An 18,768-nucleotide genomic window follows, 5' to 3' on the forward strand; every position below is an offset into this window, starting at 1 on the left:
ACCAGGAGGGAAATGGGTGATGGATATAACATGAGGAGAAATTTGGAGGAAGAAACAAGGAGGGCTAATTTTGAGGAAGATGTTATCTATGAAAGGAGGAGGGGCGGGAGAAAACAATGTAGAGATCACAACAATTGCTATATGGGAGAAGCTGGAGGTGGAAGAGGAAGTTGGGGCGGAGGGGATCCGAGAGTGAGAAAGTTGAAGATGCCCATTTTTTAGGGGGAAGATGCTCCTGGGTGGATCTATAGTGTGGAGAAATACTTTGCAGTGAATGGGCTGACAAAGAAGGAGAGACTCACGACGACGGCTTTATGCTTGGAGGGGAAGGCCTTGTCTTGGTATTAGTGGAGAGACATGAGAGATCCAATCCGATTGTGGAGGGAGTTCAAAGATAGTTTATTAGAACGTTTCCAAATCAGTCGGGAAGGAGACTTTGACAAGCAATTCTTTGCTTTAGTTCAGAAAGGGACAATGATTAATTATTGGGAGAGATTTGAGTACCTTTCTAGTCGGTTGGGGAAACTATTTGAGATAATTTTGGAGGGGAATTTCATGAAGGGCTCAAGCTAGAGATTAAGGCTATTGTTCGGTTATTAAGGCCACAAAGGTTGGGGGAGGCTATGGAAGTTGGTGGAGGACAAAAACTCACTTGAGAGAAGAAGCAAGGATAATAGTTTGGGAGCTTCATATCGGATGAAGACTATTTTTTGGCACCAAAGGTACAGCCTGTGCCCATTCAGAGAGAAATATCTAAGGATAGGGGATTGGGAGCACGACCAGGGGGAAATTTCAAGAAGCTAACTGAGGCAGAGGTTTAGAAGAAGCGGACAAGGGGATTGTGGTTCTGTTGTGATGAGAAGTTTGAACAAGACCATCGCTACAAGGACTATTCACTGCAGGTACTTACAGTTTGTGATGAGAGGAGACTCTAGAGGAGGAGGTGGATGAGGATGCGGAGCATTTGCACGTAGATGTGGCGGAGGTCTCCCTAAACACAGTGGTGGGGTTTACTTCAAATCACACCATGAAGGTGAGGGGACAGATAGAAGGAGAATTAGTTGTAGTTCTGGTGAACAGTGGGGCGATCCATAACTTCATCTCCAACCAGGTTGTGGATTGATTGGGGTTGAGGCTAGTCAAACCGGATTGTTTTAGGGTGATGAAGGGAACATGAAAGAAGGAAAAGAGTAGAGGCATTTGCCCAGGGTTGATGGTAACACTGCAGGAGATTCAGATGAATGATGATTTTCTTCCATTGGAGTTAGGGAGCAAAGATATAATTTTGAGCATGAAATGGTTGCAAACATTGAGAGAAACAATGGTGGATTGGAAAGCATTGTCTATGAAATCCATGATGGGAGGGGGGAAGGTGAGGATTATGGGGGATTCTAGTTTGTCCAAAACCAGGGCTTCTCTTAAGACCATGATGAGGGCAATCCAAGGAGCAGGGATAAGATTCTTGGGGGAGCTTCAGAGCCTTGAGGGAGGGGGAAGCTGATAGGAAACACTTGAGTTCCCAAGTGTTTCTCACCAAAACTGAAGTTGATCCGATGGAAACTGCTGTCCACAGCAGAAATACAGCAGAAATCTGCTGTTTACAGCAGAAAAACAGCAAACAACAAGGAAATCTGAGAGAAAACTCAAAGAAAATACTTGTATTCCACTTAGACGATGAATAAAAGAGCAAGATACAATTGATCCTCAATTCGAGAGGAGGATCGATCTCTCCCAAATCTCTAGACGCAGCTAGAGCCCAAAGAAGTCCTAAATCTACGGGATCTCAAATTTCAGCCAAATTCCAGATGCCCAAACCCTAGGAAAATCTACTATTTAATGCATACAAATCAAAAGGAAATCCCTAAACAGTCCCTACATTCAAATTCCCCTCTTAATTTCCCCAAAAAAGCTTCCTATTCGGCTCCCGCAAGGCGTGCGGTGCGCGCGGCCTCCGCCCAGGCGAACAAATCGCCTGTTTCGCGATATTCGCCCGTGAACCGGTCCCGCCTGGACCGGCTGGACCGGTCCAGTGGACCGGTCTAACAGAAGCATGGAGAGAGAGGAGGAAGTTCCATAGATAGTCCACCATTCCTGCAACAATTCAGTGAGGTGTTCCATCGCCTCAGGGCCTACCTCCCTCAAGAGAGTGCGAGCATGACATCATCATGAAGGAGGGGATATCCCCTATCAATGTTCGACCCTACCGATACCCACAGGTTCGGAAGGATAAAATTAAGAGACTAATTAAGGAGATGTTGGAGACCCAAATCATCCGTCCCAATGTTAGTCCATTCTCCAGTCCTGTGTTGCTGGTAAAGAAGAATAATGAAAGTTGGAGATTTTGTGTAGATTATCGACCTTTGAATAAGAAAACGGTATTGGATAAATTTCCTATTCCAGTCATTGATGAGTTGATGGATAAGTTAAATTGAGCGGTGATATTCTCCAAGATTAATCTAAAATTAGGATACCATCAGATCAGAATGCAGCCCGCTGACATCCACAAGACTGCTTTCAGGAATCATGAAGGTCACTACGAGTTTTTAGTGATGCCTTTACCAAAGCCCCAACTACCTTCCAGTTACTTATGAACAAGATGTTAAGCCATACCTCCGCAAGTTTGTATTGGTTTTATTCGATGGCATTTTTGTATATAGTTGGTCTGAGGCATAGCATGTGGAGCACTTGAGGGTCGTGTTAGTAACAATGAAGGAGCATCAATTGTATGCCAATTTGAAGAAGTGTTCTTTTGCACAACAAAAGGTGGAGTATTTGAGACATGTGGTGCCTAAATGATGAGTAGCTGCATATCTTTCCAAGATAAATGTTATGTTGGAGTGACCCTTGCCCAAAACCCTAAAGGAGTTGAGGGGATTCTTGGGACTCACTGAGTATTATAGGAAGTTTGTGAGGAGATACAGCTCTATAGCATGGTCGTTGACAAAGTAATTGAAGAATGATAGTTTCAAATGGGGGGAGATAACCACCCAGACATTTGAGCAGCTGAAGAAATTTATGACAAGTGTCCCTAAGTAAGCACTATTAGATTTCATCCAACCATTTGTAGTGAAGACTGATGCATTAAGCTATGGGTTGGGAGCAAGTTCTCACGCAGAGTCAAAGACCAATAGCTTATTTCAGTCAGGTGTTGACAATGAGGGCCAGGATAAAATTAGTGTATGAAAGGGAGCTGATGGAGATAGTGTTGGCACTACAAAAGTGGAGACCTTAAATGTTGGGGCGACACTTCATAGTCAGGTATGACCAGAGGAGTTTGAAGTTCCTGTTAGAACAGAGGATGGTGACAGATGAACATTAGCGGTGGCTTTCCAATTTGTTGGATTATAACTTTCAGATGTGGGCCATGTGGTTAGCCTGGGCAGAATATTGGTACAACACTTCATATTATACAGCAGCCCAGACAACACCATTTCAAATCTTATATGAGAGGGATCCACCCCATCTGATACATTATGGGCATGACAATGCACCAGTGTCATCAATGGAGAAGTACTAGGATAAAAAGATCGAATTTTGTCATAATTGAAGGAACATATATGTAGAGCACAACAAACCATGAAGAAGCAATTGGATAGACATAGGAGAGACATGCAGTTTGAGATTGGGGATAGGGCCTATCTGAAGTTCTAACCTTACAGACAAAAGACTTTGGCTCGACGAAAGAATGGCTCCACAGCACCCCCCCCCCCCCAAGCGCTACTTCAGCGCCCTACGAAGTAGCGGAGCTCATTGGCACAGTATCATATCACCTACGATTGCCACCGACCTCTACCATCCTTCTCGTATTTCATGTATCGCAATTGAGATGAGCCATAGGAGCCCACAAACCCTCGCCTGCATTGTCAGAGGATATGGAGGTGATGTTAGCACCACTTGAGGTGAAAGGGGTGCGCCAAGGAGACAAGGGGATTAGGGAAGTGCTGATTAAGTCGAAGGATTAACCAGAGTACGAGTTGACATGGGAGCCCTACAATACCATCTAGAAGCAGTTTCCCTCTTTCCATTTGGAAGGGGAGTATTGATGTGGGGCCCACAAACTTTTCAGCATATCAAGAACCTTTTAGCTCTCCTGTGGGGCCCAAGACCTCATTTATCACCTATAGGAGAAGAAGCATTGGGGGAAGCTCTTCGGGAAAGATGTAAGGGGTATTTATTAAGGGATTTGGGTTGATTTGAATTAAAAATAAGGAGGGAAGTAGGAAGGTTTATATGAGAATAAAATTAGGAGGGAAGTAGGAATGTTGACACGTGGAGTGGACACTCAAACTAGCTTTTATGTGCTTTGATAAATGTGTTAAATGCTTAAACTTAATGTTTGAGAATGTGATGCAAATTGAAAATAATTTGAATGTAAATTTACTCCACATCTGTAAAAAGAGTGTAATCACTTTGAAAATTTGGAAACCCTCAAAAAATTTAAATTCACTGCCATAAATACATGAAACTCTCGTGCATGCTACTCTACCTATACAGCAGAGTTGTTAGTCCACATTTCAATTATGTTCTTCCTACTTTCAAGGACTGAAGTTGACGAAATTTAAACCCCATAATAGATGCTCGAACAATAAGTTTCAAATAGTTCACCATAAATCATAGTCTAATGAATAAATACCTATGTTGCACCGATACGGATACGACGACACGGATACGACGCGATACAGGTACGGGACACGGCAATTCTTAAAAATATAGGATACAGATACGACGCGGATACGACATTATAAAATATAAATCATACATAAAAAATAACAAATTAATCAAAGCATAATATTTGAAATGACAAAAAAAATTGAAAGCAACATCATTTATAGCATTGTATCTTATAATATCAAAATAAAAGTAAGCATTAAATATTTAAATGTCTAGTACAACAACAAAAACAAAAACATAAATTATCCAGCAAATGAAGTTTCAACTATTCAATAGAAGGAATGATAGGATTAGCTTCTTCAGTGGTTTGTCTTTGAATTTTTATATCATCTTCAATGAATATCATAGCTTCTAATTCAGGCTCATCAAGTGAAAGATTAGCAATTTCTAATATTCTCATATCCTCAAGAGATCAAATCCATCTCCAACAACATCCCACATCATGTTGTCTCCTTCCATATTTTGTCCTAATTTTATCAATCCTAAGCATCTTTGTCCATCCCCTAAAAAAATTTTTTTTTTTGCCCACCCTAAAAAAAGGAGCTGGATCCGCCCCTGTCCTCATTTGGAAAATAACACTTCAAATATGTTTTCCTCATATTTGAAATTTTTAAATATTTCTGTGGAGAAACTCTTTGAGGATCCACTTGAAGCCATTCTTTAGTTGAATATCTTCAAAGAATATTAAAAGCAAATAATAAAAAATGTTGAAATTACTAAACAACAAATTGTAAATTAATAATATAAAAATGTTGAAATTTACTTGGGATTTAGTGAGTGAGCCAAGCAATGTAAAGGTGTATTACTTTTGCTCCACCTATCTTCTAGAATAGCATAAATAACATCCCAAAAGCTTGAGTCTTCATGAAGTGCTTTCCTCTCATGTCTATATATATAATTTCTTTTACTTTGTCTAGCATTGAATCTCACATCTCATAAATGAGATGTAAATAAGACTTATCTGTATCTGCTACTTTCAACATCTCATAAATTGGATCTGTGAAGTTTAAGATGTATTCAATCTCATCCCACTATAAATCATCTAAAAACTTCTCATTCACATACCTAGCCTTTCCAACATCATCTTCCCTATAACAGGACCATTTTCACTGATCACCATAGCTTGAAGAGCATTTTTAATTTTTTTGAATCTTCTCAACATCACTATAACTGAGGCAAACCGAGTTTCAGCAACTGCAAGCATCTTTAAATTAGAAAAATCATTGAACATAGAGTCTCATAGAGTGATTCATAATAAAATTTCTAATTACAACTGCATCTTCGGCAATCACTGTGATCCAATGACATTCATTTTATGTGATTTCGTTTGCCTCGATATTCTTAACTGCACAAATGTTCTTCAAGGCAAGATTAAGCGTATGCACAACACATGGTGTTCAAAAAATATGAGGATAGGCTTGCTCTACAAGTAGACATGCAGCTATACAAAAAAGTTCATTATCAGTAATGACCTGGATGATGTTTGAAGGCCCCACCATCATGATAACTTCTTAATCTACATGAATTTGGAACATGAAAATTTTTATTTAAAAGTATAGATATGTTGCGCCTATGCCGGGGGTCCAAGGGGCAGCGCCCCCGGAACAAATTTTTATTGTAAGAGTTGCTTTAAAGTTTTCTCTACCTTCTCGGTACTTCTTGGTACCATTCAGTACCCCTCTATACCGAGTAGTACCAAGCAATACCGAGTGGTACCTAGTTCCGGTACCGAGCGGTACTAAGTTCTAGTATCACTCAATACCGAGAGGTACCGAGCAGTATCGAGTACCGAGCTGTACTGAGTTCTAGTATCACTCGGTACCGAGCAATACCGAGTGATACCGAGTACCGAGGGGTACCGAGCAGTACTGAGCGATACCGAGTACTGAGCGATACCGAGTACTGAGCGGTACCGAGTACCAAGCGGACCGAGTTTTGGTATTAAGCCTACGATTAAGAAAACGAAGAACGAAGAAAACGAACCTTCAATGCTCACATCGCCTTCACCGTTCGTGTTGTCGAACCGCTCCGTCAATGAAGGATTTTGTCGGCTTTAATGCTCGCGTCGTCGAGTCTCTTTTCTCTTTGTCAACGAAGGATGATCTTCTCCGCTTCTATGCTCACGTCGTCGAGCAGCTCCTTAGACTATAATGAAGAAGACGATTATGCGGAAACGAAAAACCTAGCTCGTCGAAATGTTTAAGCCGCATAAATGAATAGGGATATCGAGCGAGATAGCCAAAATGAATAGGGCAAATTGCGGCTCTATTTTTTTTTAATAGGACATGTATATCTGATACGCGTGTCCGATCAAATTTAAATAATATTTTAACTGGACAAGGCAAAGTCATATCCGACACGTATCCGTGCCGTATCGGAGGCGTATTCATATCCGACACGTGTCCAATACAGCACGGCTTGCAAATAGGCGTATTCATGCAACATAGATAAATACACAGCCGTAAAATTCACAAGGATATTTTGTTTTACATTCTGATGCTATCAAATATTTATGTATTTTTATTTGAACATTAGTATGCTTTATGTTCTTTTCTTTTTTTAGCTATCCAATGATGGGAAAGCATCCAATGAACATGGTAGGTTGTGCGTGGGGCTTGGTAGACCTTTAGTTTGCTGGCTCAATTGGTCCTTGGCTGCAGCTGGTTCACGGTTTAGTTTATGGTCCACGGTTTTGTGGCCTATGGTGATGTATGGAGAAGGTTGGAATTGAGCTCATTTGTTGCTAGCTCATTAATGATGAGCTGAAGTTTAGTAGCTCATTAATGTTCTAAAGGTAAGCTCATAAGTTGGATTCAATTTTTGGAGTGGACTTGTCCCTTCTCCTTCCCCTTTCTTCTTTAAAATATTCCCTTGTCTCTTGGGAATCCGTGGCTATGTTTGGGCTTCCTGTGCTGGATTAATTCCGTGCCTTTTCTCCTTGGGTTTTCGGCTGGCTGTTGGTTTTTTCGAGATGGGGGCTTTTCCGTGCATTTTGACGCCTTGGTTCCGTGGTTGCCTCTTCGGTTCTTTGACTGGACTGTTTTTCCATGAAAAGCAATGGGAAAATCCGTGACTTATGATGCTTGGGTTCTTCTGGAAATTCAATAAAGTGGTTGTTGGCATTCTCCTTTCTTACCTATAAATATGAGAGGTTTAGTGATGAAAGGGGAGTTGATTATTGTGAGCAAATTTGCTATTGACCTGTGGGTTATTGGAAAAGCTTGCGAACTTGTTCCATTCTTCTACTCCACCTCCTCTGGAAATCTTGCGAGCTCTTTCCACCCTTTATCTTGGCTTCTAACATCTTTCGTCTCTCCGCAAGTATCACTCCATCTGCATCCTTCTTCTCGAGCTTTAGTAGTGTTTGTTGGTTGACTTGGAAGCATTTGTTGGAAGAATTGGACGATCTTGCAGTGGTGGACCATCAGTTTGATAGCCCTATGCACTTATCTTATTTAACCTACATTTCGATGCATGTGAGGAACCCTGTCTGACGGTTGTCTGAGGATAGCGTTGTTTCTATTTTCTTTGTTTCTTTAAGTCTCTTCGTGTTTTCTTTGTTGGATTTTGAATGTTATAGATGATTGCTACTATTTGAATAGAGTCTTGTTTGAGTTCTATCCATTGTTCTCTTTGTTTCAGTTTTCTTACAGTTGTGCTTACATCACATTCGCAATAGTGTTTCAATATATTCAACAAAGAAAATTCATTATAAAAAAAAAGCAAACACTTAGGTCCGCCACTCATATGATATCTCACAAAATTAACACTTGAACTCGATCTTCTGTTAGCAAGTAGGTAGAGTTGACAAATTTTAAATAATAAAATAAAATTATTTAAATACCCTGACGATGATCGTGTTGACAGGGTGAACCTTGCTCTTAAAATGACACCAAATTCTAAAATTAATCATTTGGGACTTAAACACTAATAAAAATTTAAAAATCCAATATTTGACAAATTCAAAATATATTCAATCGAAAGTTATTGTTTATAACGTAAAGTAAAATCCCTTCACCAACTACAACTATTTGTCGAAGGTGATAAATTTAAAAATAATCACAGCTTAGAAAGAGCAAATGTCTTGTCAAGCATATTATTGTGATTCATTCTCAAAGGATATGTCATAAGTAAAAACATGATATATGTTCTCTAGGTACTGGTTTACAATCAAATGACATCGTAGATAAATGATTGTGATTGCGACCTTCTGATCAGATGATTTCACCATAAAATGACATCATTAAACTATGATCATAGCCAAAGCCCGCAAGTTTTTCAATTGTTGAAATCGTTGAGTAATGAATCATAAGGTGCAATTGATAAAACACAAAACCCTCTGTTAACTAAGGTTGATTTAAATTTATCTCCTTAAACAAACATCCACCCCATAACTATAAAATTCCTTGGACAAAGCAATGTATAGTTGCTGACAAGAATCCTTCAATCAGGTTCGGTCTATGACAACCTAGAACGATAAAATCATGAAAATTTGATCGGGTTCATTATCATCCCTTCCAATAGCTGTTTTAAATTTAAAACAGTAAATTTCTCAATCCTAAAGCAAATTTGATGCTACTATACGCTAAACACTTAGCTTATAAAGACAAGCCTTAATCAAAAGTCTCTCTTATCATCGAGAGATGTAATTAACCATAAGGGCTTACCCTAATGAAAAATCTAGAATTAGATTATAAATTCTTTATAAAATTAGAGTGAAATATATCGGTGGTATCTAATTCACAATTTAATCCACATTTTAAAAATATGACCCACAAAACCCAAAAACTCTATCAGCAGAGCCATGGCATGAATTTTTAGAGCTCATAAATTTCTAACGACTCCTCTGGTGAAAATTTATTTTCCCATCATCACATGGTCATATAATAGTAGCAAAAGTGTCACGACCTGGCCCAAATACTTGAACTTAACGAGGCAACAACTGACAGTCGGACGGTTAATACAATTACTATAATTACATATAACAGTAATTTCTAACAAACAATCCATAAACACTTAAGAGACACTAATAAAAAATTTCATCAAACTACTAATAAAATCTTTCACATACTTAACACTTATATAAACCATAAATTATCTGCTTGCATTTGTGCACCGTATTTTGTAGACGTATTCATCTTCTCTTTCAGCCATTTCTATTTACCAGGAGACTTACCTCAAAGTTTAGTTTAATAGATTGAGCTTACATGGTAAACTTAGTGGGTATTCACCATTTCATATGCAACAGTTAGTCACATAAAATAATCAAATAAAATAAACATACATCTTTCTTATTTAACTTTCTTACATAATTAACATATGCAAATTCTTTCATATACTATAAGTTTTATAATTTATTTTTCATATAAATTACTTCATATTCGATTTCATCGGTCCACTTCCACTTTACATTTCTTCCTTTTTTTATATATTTAATTCATTTCCATTTTCATTAGTACAAGAGCCCGTCTAAATGTACCAATAAAGGTAAAACCATTTTCATTTCTATTTCTTTTTCCATCTCCCCATGCTCATATCTTTTACTTTGCTCCATTGAATTACATGATTCATAGAAGAAATAAAACTGTAAATACAACCTTATAATTTATCTTTCAAGTTTTTTTTATATGAATATGTGGCATGGTCATCATTGACTTATCTTAAGCCATATAAAACTATATTTGATCATGATTCCCTGTGACTAGGTTTAATCCCTCACATAAATGTGTCATAGAACATTATTTTTAGTAATCATAAACTTAGCATTTCCCTCTCAAGCTATCATTTATAGCAATTATCACGTTATAAATTTTTGTTGTTACCATGACATCTAGAAATCTTTATCATATTTTGAAACACAATAAAAAATCATCTAGGGAATGCTATGGTGGGTGATATCTAAAGATGCTCCAAGTATTGTGGAGTATTCTAGCCTTGAATCAATATAATAAGATAGTTTTGTAGTTTAACCTTGGAGTATTGCATTTATAGCATCTACTAAGTCATTTTGACTACCCATATGTTTATCACATAAGAAGACTTTGATGTACATTGAGTTGTAGGAGTTTGTGGCATTTATATTGCTTTAAAGATAAAAATGGAACACAAACATGTGTTATATGCCTCCTCTTGTTATTTAGTTGATCTAATTTGAAGCTATTGCAAGAAATTATCATCAGTTGTGCAAGCACAGACTAATATTATGGAATCTCACTAAAGGGCCTGTGGAATTGAGAAATGCACTGCATTCCTATGAATTATACAATCTTCAAACTCAAATTTTAGAATGTATACGATGTCATAAGAAATATACTTGTAACTGGATATTCTCAGGACGTCTACCTCTGGAGCCACATAATTTGGAGTTCCACAAGTTGTTTGAAGAAGTTTAACTCCCTGCACCTCAGAAAAAGAATGAGATGAAGAAAGTATTGGGAAAAGTATAACAAATGCATTACCAAACCAATAACTTTGAAAATAAAAACCAGTGCTTCTAGTTTACAGCTTTAAGTGTGTCAGCTTATCCTAGTTTTTGAAACAAAATTAGGATGGTATCTTACTTCTACTCTCAAAGCGCTGAGGCCAAAATCTGAAATTTTAAGACATCCTTGTGAATCAAGTAGGAGGTTCTCAGGCTGCATGTATGAGAAACAAAGTAATGTCAATGACAAATTCTAAAGTAAAGAAAAACCAGTTAATTTTTTTTACTACAAAGACCACCTTCAAATCTCGATGATAGACACCCTTACTATGGCAATAATCGACACCATCAATGAGTTGTTGGAAGTATTTGCGAGAATCATTTTCACTAAGTTTACCATGTCGAACCTGCAAAATATGATATTCAAATTATATAAAATTATAAATAGAATCCAAGTAGAAAATAATTAAAAAAAAAAACTCTTTCATGTGTGTTTGATAGAGGAGGTAAGGTTTTTGTCATATTTACTTAACAGAGAGAGCATCAATTGTAAGAACTTTTACAGTTGTTAGTCAAAATAGGTTTCAAACAAACTGAAGAATATATAAGGGCGGATTAACATGCATACCATAAAATTTTTATGTATTTATAAATCTAGCACCTAAATCTTTATATTTATATAGCGCCTTAATCTTCAACTTACATAAAAAATATTCACAACATTATCTTATATAAATGTTTTGAAGTGATTTAAATACTAAGATGTTATATAAATAATCATAAATATTTAAATATTAGATATATAAATGCATAAAAATTATGCTGTAAGTATGCAAATAGCTCAGTGAAGTCTCACAATCTTATCAAACAATTCGCCTCCTGTAATGAACTCCAGGATTATATAGATCTTCCTGCGGCTCGCCAAGACCTGTAAAACAAAGAAAGAACAATCAATCCAAACGGCGCACAGGCAATAAAGCAGGCACGATTCAAAATCACTTCTCATTCCAAGCAACAATGGAAAACCTCATGAAGTCGTACAACATGGGGATGCCTAACAAGCTTCATTATTGAAATTTCCCTTTTAATCTGCAAAATAAGACTGCATTAGCCACCACCAAGCTATAGAACCACCATCTCTGTTTTTCAACTAAAAGAACAATTGGGCACCATCAAATATAATAAAACTGTACGGTTGTTGAGAATAGTTATAAAAAGTACAGTCGCTCATGGGGTCCGCAATAAATCCATGATTTTGAGAGCATATTGGTTCAATCCTCACAATTCACAAATATCTTCCCCCATCAAAAAAATTGAAAAAAAGGATAAGAAATTTTGCTGAGATGGCTCGGAATAGTAAGGAAATGGGGGAAATAAAGTAGGGTGAAATTTAAAAAAAAAAATCATAAAGAAAACGAAAGAGGGTAGATTGCAGGTATTGGACCTGATCGGCCATCTTATGCTTGATTATAGTGGCGCGATCGAGGACCTTCATGGCGACGCTCTCCCCTGTCTCGGTATTCTGCGCGAACTTCACTTTAGCAAACGTCCCTTCACCGATCGTCCTCCCCACCTCGTACTTGCCCACTTTCCGCAGAGCCACCATCTCTCTGTCTCTCGCTTTCTCTCACCAAAGACAACCAAAACCGAGGTAGAACTAAAAGATTCTGCGGTGGAAAACCAGTAGTAGGAAATCGGGAAAGGTAGTAGACCAGTACCGCTTCTCATGAAGAGCTGCGGCTGGTTTTCTGATGGAAAGCGCTCTTTTTTATCCTTTGGAAGCCACTGAACGCTAAATATAGGGAGAAGAGGGAGAAAAAGAGGGGAAAGTAAAGAGATAAAATCGACGATGCAAGAAATGCAGGGGCATACAGTAGCCGAGTTTTGACTCGTTTCACTCTGGCATTCATTCGTTTCCCTCTGGCATTCATTAGATTTTTTTTTTTTTTTTAAAAAAAAATCTACTTTTGAGCAGATGAAATCAACTCGCACATATTATATATACAAACTTTCAAAACATCTTAATAGTCAGTCAAAATAGATCAAGATGATCGACATTCATCATACATGACAGATATATATAGAGTTTGGAAAGTATAGAGGTACACGTGTCAAGCGGTAATAGGAAGTAAGAACAGCTATTTAAGTTGTCTACTCTAACACTCACAAGTAATAAAAAAATTATGTCGGAAGTAATTGACGAGCTCACGTCGTAGGGATTATAAAAATATGGTGTCCACAGACAAATAATTAAAAAAAAAAAAACCAACATTAGGGTTAGATGTTGACAAAAGTCAGGAGATGATGACAGTGATTGCTCGTGGTGGTCATCGACGGTAATAATTGGGAAATGCAATATAGCTTTTTAGTTATCTCAACTTTTAAATCCTCCTCTCTGTAAGAAAATGAGACCGCTTTATAGCATTTTTTATATTGACATTTTGATAAATTTATCCAAAATTCATATCACTTCATTATACGATTCATATTGATCTCATTGATCATAGATTATTTATCAAATATTTGAATGTTTAACAATGTCAGAATCAAGTGAAATTAGGCTTGTTAGATTCATCTCAACGAGCCTTTCGATTTGACTATAAGCATGCTATAATCGGAAGTCATTTTGTTCATTGATTTATGATCAGAAGCTTTCAAATATAATTCAACCATCTTATTTGAGCTCATTTGGAGTTGGGTCGGATAATTTGTAGCGTCGATATATTTGTCTGATCGAGACATCCAGTTTAAATATTAATTTGCTGAAATCAGAGTTTGAAGAATTTAATTTCGGAAGTTTCTAATTCAAATATTACCTTAAAATTAGTTTCGACCATATGAATTTTTTGATGTTTTATCAAAGCTCAACCTCAATCTAAAGACGACTCCAACTCAGCTTAACTCGTTTACTCCTCTAAAATATAGTATAGAATTTAAAGGAACTCAAATTCGTTGAATTAGTACTAATATTTGTGGCTGCCATTAATGATGTAATTAGTGCCAATTCTCTGATTTTGCACGAATCTTAAAACAATCCGAGCGTTTATAGGCTTTTGGCTGAAAAGAAAATAAACGGCACGAGACCCGGTGGTCCATTATCCACCAAAGATCAGATTACCAAATAAAATAAGTAAAAAAAGATGCCCACTTTCAACGCCAAACAATAATATATTGGATCCAACGGTTGTTTTGTTGGAAGTATTTAAGGATGTTAGTACATTTCATCTGTAATTTTAATTAAATATATTTTATTTTTATTTATTAAAAAGTTTTGATTGATTGTAAAGGATAAATTTGACTTTCAATGTCTCATAAATGGAGCTATATTAGTTGCTATTTATTTTTTTAAGAAAAATATACCCCTAAATCCTTTGAAGACTATAATATCTTCATTTTATCTAAAAAGAATTGGAATAGATTCTCAAGCAAATAGTTACACAAATTTTCAAGTAAGAAATTGTTTGGCCCTTCCTCTTTTCAGTTCCTTTCTCGTCTTTGATTATCATCATTCGCATTTAATCGATCTACAACAAAGTTTCAAGGCAAATATTTTATTTGTTTATGACTGACAATTCGAAGTTTGTAATAGTATACATTTGAGATGTTAAATTTGTAAACATCGTTTGTGCTAATACCTAAACACATGACAATATTCGATATCACATTACATGCTTGAAATGTTGACAAAAATATTGTTCGAACATTAATAAAATCTTGTGCGAACCTTGTTTGTATTTTCAAATAAGATTTGATCAAGGTTCAAAACCTGTTCAATTAAGATTCAAACAAGATTGAGTAAGGTTTGATCATGATTTGAGGAAGATTTTATCAATGTTCAAATAAGATTAAAATATGACTCAAACAAGATTTGATCATGTGTGGAGTAATGTTCAAACAAGATTTGACAAAGGTTCTCGCAAGGTTTAAAAAATGCTCAAGGTTTAAACATTGTTGGATCATTGTTCAATAAATAGTTCGAGTTGTATTATTTTGCCCTCACTATCTCTTTTGGAATTAACTTGATTGAGTAGTTGTACTACGTGTGATTAATTGAATTTCTTAAATGATTTTTTTAAATAAAAAATCTAAATTTTATCAATCTGTCTTGTCGAAGAAGAAAAAGGAGGAAGGGAGAGAAAGAGAAGAGAGAACAAAGAAAAGAAAAGTTGATTTTAGCAGTCAGATCGTTTCGCCGTTTTTGTTGAACTTGCTCATATTATAGTAGGTGATTTTAATCATATTTCTATTTTAAAATATTTTAATTTTAACTGTTTGATTCTCTTTAGAACTGATTTTATTGTATTTTCCCCAAATTTATTGAACTTTTACCACAATTTTTTGTATTTTATCGTGCTGATTATTCAGTGCATTTTGATTGTAACATTTATTAGTTTCATCGGATAAAATTAAAATTATTATATTTTATATTTTTCTACTAATTGAACAATTGATATTTTTATTGAAATCATACTGTTAATACAAGCATTGAAAATAAATGTGGGTATGATTGAGTAATAGCTTGTCGTTATTAATGTAATAATACTGTGATAAGAATATGTGTGAGGAAATATAAAAACTGATTTCACTAACATAGGCTGAAGACTGATTGACATGTTCAGATGGTGGGTCGACGAGTTTCCCTTTAAATACTGTGGTTTGGTGTTATCTTTTACTGATTCACATGATATTTATTGAAAGTTATAAGGAGATGACTACTTTGTCAACGAGCAGAATGACGATTATGTTTGCTGAGCCAATGGTCACTGATAACAGATTGTTGATGCTAAAAAATATCGATATGCAGGACTTCTAACTTGTTTAATGTGACTACTTAAATATATGTTATTGAACTATTGTTGTTATTAATATACATATTTATTGTTACTGCATTATTTTACCACTACTGCACTAATTTTACTTGTACTGAAACGTCTATTGATACATATACTGATACTACTACTGATTCACTGTTGTTGTTAATATTATTGATTCATTGTATTGATTACTAATACTAAGCACGTAATATACTGATTTGATGCTGATATAAAATACCTGGATAGTATATATACACTTATGTATGATTTTATTACAATGATATGATTTCAACTGTCTTTATCGATGCTTTAGTTTTACTGTTTTATATGATTTCTCTACTGATTGATTGTACTGATACGATGACTTCTTTAGTAATTTGTACATTTTTACTGATTTCTCCATTTTATTGTTTTACTGGCTTTCGTACCGCATCACTTTACTAGTTACAAACTTTACTGCTAATGTATGTGTTGTACTATTTTTATATTGATTTGTGATCGTATTAATGTTACTACTATGATTTGACTATTAACATGAATATTGATGCTTTATCGTGCTTTGAATTCAGTTGTATGATTTAGTTACTTGCTCAGCTCTTGAGCTTATTATATGTGGTTTAAATGATTTCAGATTAGGGCAGAGGATCAGGAGTGTGAGGCTGGTTATATTTCTCCATATTTACTATTAGTCATTTCTTTCTGTCTTTAATTATTATTTTATACTCAGGACTGGTATATATATATATATATATGATCGATTGTTTTATTTCCATTGGTATGTATATTGATAAAAAATTTATGTAGATCTAGTTGTTGTCTAATCAAAGATAAAAGAAAGAATTCTTTCAAATTAGATTTTGAAGCATTACACTATGCATGTATGCAGAGTAATATTATTATATTACACTGCTCAAGTTACATATAGAGCTGAAGGTGTCATGGAGAAAACGGTTAGATAATGTAAAGCAAATGACCACTGATACGTCATTAAAAAATATCTTGATCGGGCATGAATCTCGATGCAAAATCAAGTTGGAAACTTCCAAAATTAAAATTGGGACCATATGAACTCCTATTTCAGCAAACTTACAGTCAAACTGAACGTCTCGGAAATATGAACCCAACGACACCAAATTCGACTCAATCCGAGCCCAAATGAGTCCAAATCTAGGACCCGAAGCGCTGTTGGAAGGTTCGAACCACAATTTGGTTTACCAAATGTGATGTGCTTATAGTCGAATCGATCGGCTTGACGAGGCAAATCCAAAGAGCCCAAGATCGTTAAATTTCGACATCATTAAGACCTTCAAATGTCTGACGAATGGTACATCATCAAGGGATTCAATATCGGCCATCCATCCAACCACTTCCCATTTACCCTTGATCTCTCACCTATTTATAGGTCATGCCACTCCAGAAATCTATAAATAGACCCTCATTCCTCTTGAAAGGGAGGATAGAAGCAAGAAGAGAAGAAGGAAGAAGAGGAGGAAGAGAAGGAAGAAGCTCCTCCTTGACCAACGCCGGACTTCCGCCATACCACCACTTGAGGTCCTCACCTTCGCCTGACCACCGCCTGACGTTGTTGCTCAGCCTGACCACCACTTGAGGCCCTCTCCTCCGCCGAACCACCGCCTGATGTTGGAGTTCCATTGGACCACCACTTAAGGCCTGAGCTCCGCCGGACCACCGTCTAACATCGTTGCTCCACCGAACTACCACTTGAGACCCTCACCTCTACCGAACCACCGCCTGACGCCGGAGTTCCGTCGGACCACCACTTAAGGGCATGAGCTCCGTCGGACCACCGCCTGACGTTGTTGCTTCGCCGGACCACCACTTGAGGCCCTCACCTCCGTCGGACCACCGCCTAATGTCGTTGCTCCGCTGGATCACCACTTGAGGCCATCACCTCCGTAGGACCACTGCCTAACGTCGTTGCTCCGTCGGACCACCACTTGAAGCCCAGACTTCTGCCGAACCACCACCTGATGCCCGGACTTTTGCCGGACCACCACTTGAGGCTCAAACTTCTGCTGGACCACCACCTGAGGCCCAAACTTCTATTAGACCACCACATGATGCCCAGAGTTTTACTAGAGTACCGCGAACGATCTTTCTGATCCCGGTCTCCTGCCAATTATGATCATTCAGACCCCTATCTCCTGTCGACTACGTTCCTTCTGACCTCCGTCGCCTACTACTGTCCTTCCGACCTACATTGCCAGACAACGATTTTTCTGACCCCGGTCTCCTGCCAACTACGGTCTTTCGGACCCCTGTCTCCTGCTGACTGTGGTCCTTTCGACCTCCATCGCATACTACGGTCCTTCCGATCTACATCGCCAGACAACGGTCTTTCTGACCCCGGTCTCCTGTCAACTACGATCTTTTGAACCCCTGTCTCCTGTCGACTACGGTCCTTCCGACCTACATCGCTAAACAACGGTCTTTCTGACCCCAATCTCCTGCAAACTATGATCTTTCAGAACTATGTCTCCTGCCAACTACGGTCCTTCTGATCTCTGTCGCCTACTACGATCCTTCTAATCTACATCGCCGGACAACAGTCTTTCTAATCCCAATCTCTTGCCAACTACGGTCTTTCGGACTCTTGTCTCCTGTCGACTACGTTCCTTCCGACCTCCATCGCCTACTACGGTCCTTCCGACCTACATCGCTAGATAATAGTCTTTCTGACCTAGGTCTCCTACCAACTACGATCTTTCAGACCCCTGTCTCCTGCCGACTACTGTCCTTCCGACCTCAATCACATACTATGGTCCTTCCGACCTCCATCACCAGACAACGATCCTTCCGATCTCTATCTTATCAACTATGGTCATGCCGACCAAACAAACA

At 37.4% G+C, this 18,768-nt stretch overlaps 1 protein-coding gene across 1 annotated transcript in view; it reads right to left on the reverse strand.

Annotated features, from left to right (window-relative positions):
- LOC110113559 (CBL-interacting protein kinase 8) overlaps positions 1–12,930 on the reverse strand; it is a 30,101-nt gene extending 17,171 nt beyond the window's left edge. Inside the window, exons 1-6 of the mRNA XM_020846195.2 lie at positions 12,537–12,930; positions 12,119–12,181; positions 11,949–12,020; positions 11,392–11,499; positions 11,232–11,306; positions 11,014–11,067 (exon numbers count right to left, since the gene is read on the reverse strand). Coding sequence (XP_020701854.1) covers positions 11,014–11,067; positions 11,232–11,306; positions 11,392–11,499; positions 11,949–12,020; positions 12,119–12,181; positions 12,537–12,698 — 534 coding nt within the window. The 5' untranslated portion in view covers positions 12,699–12,930. The remainder of the gene's footprint in view (positions 1–11,013; positions 11,068–11,231; positions 11,307–11,391; positions 11,500–11,948; positions 12,021–12,118; positions 12,182–12,536) is intronic.
- Between the last annotated feature and the right edge of the window lie 5,838 nt (positions 12,931–18,768).

The sequence above is a fragment of the Dendrobium catenatum genome, unplaced genomic scaffold (genome assembly GCF_001605985.2).
Source record: "Dendrobium catenatum unplaced genomic scaffold, ASM160598v2 fragScaff_scaffold_1557, whole genome shotgun sequence".
NCBI lineage: Eukaryota > Viridiplantae > Streptophyta > Magnoliopsida > Asparagales > Orchidaceae > Dendrobium > Dendrobium catenatum.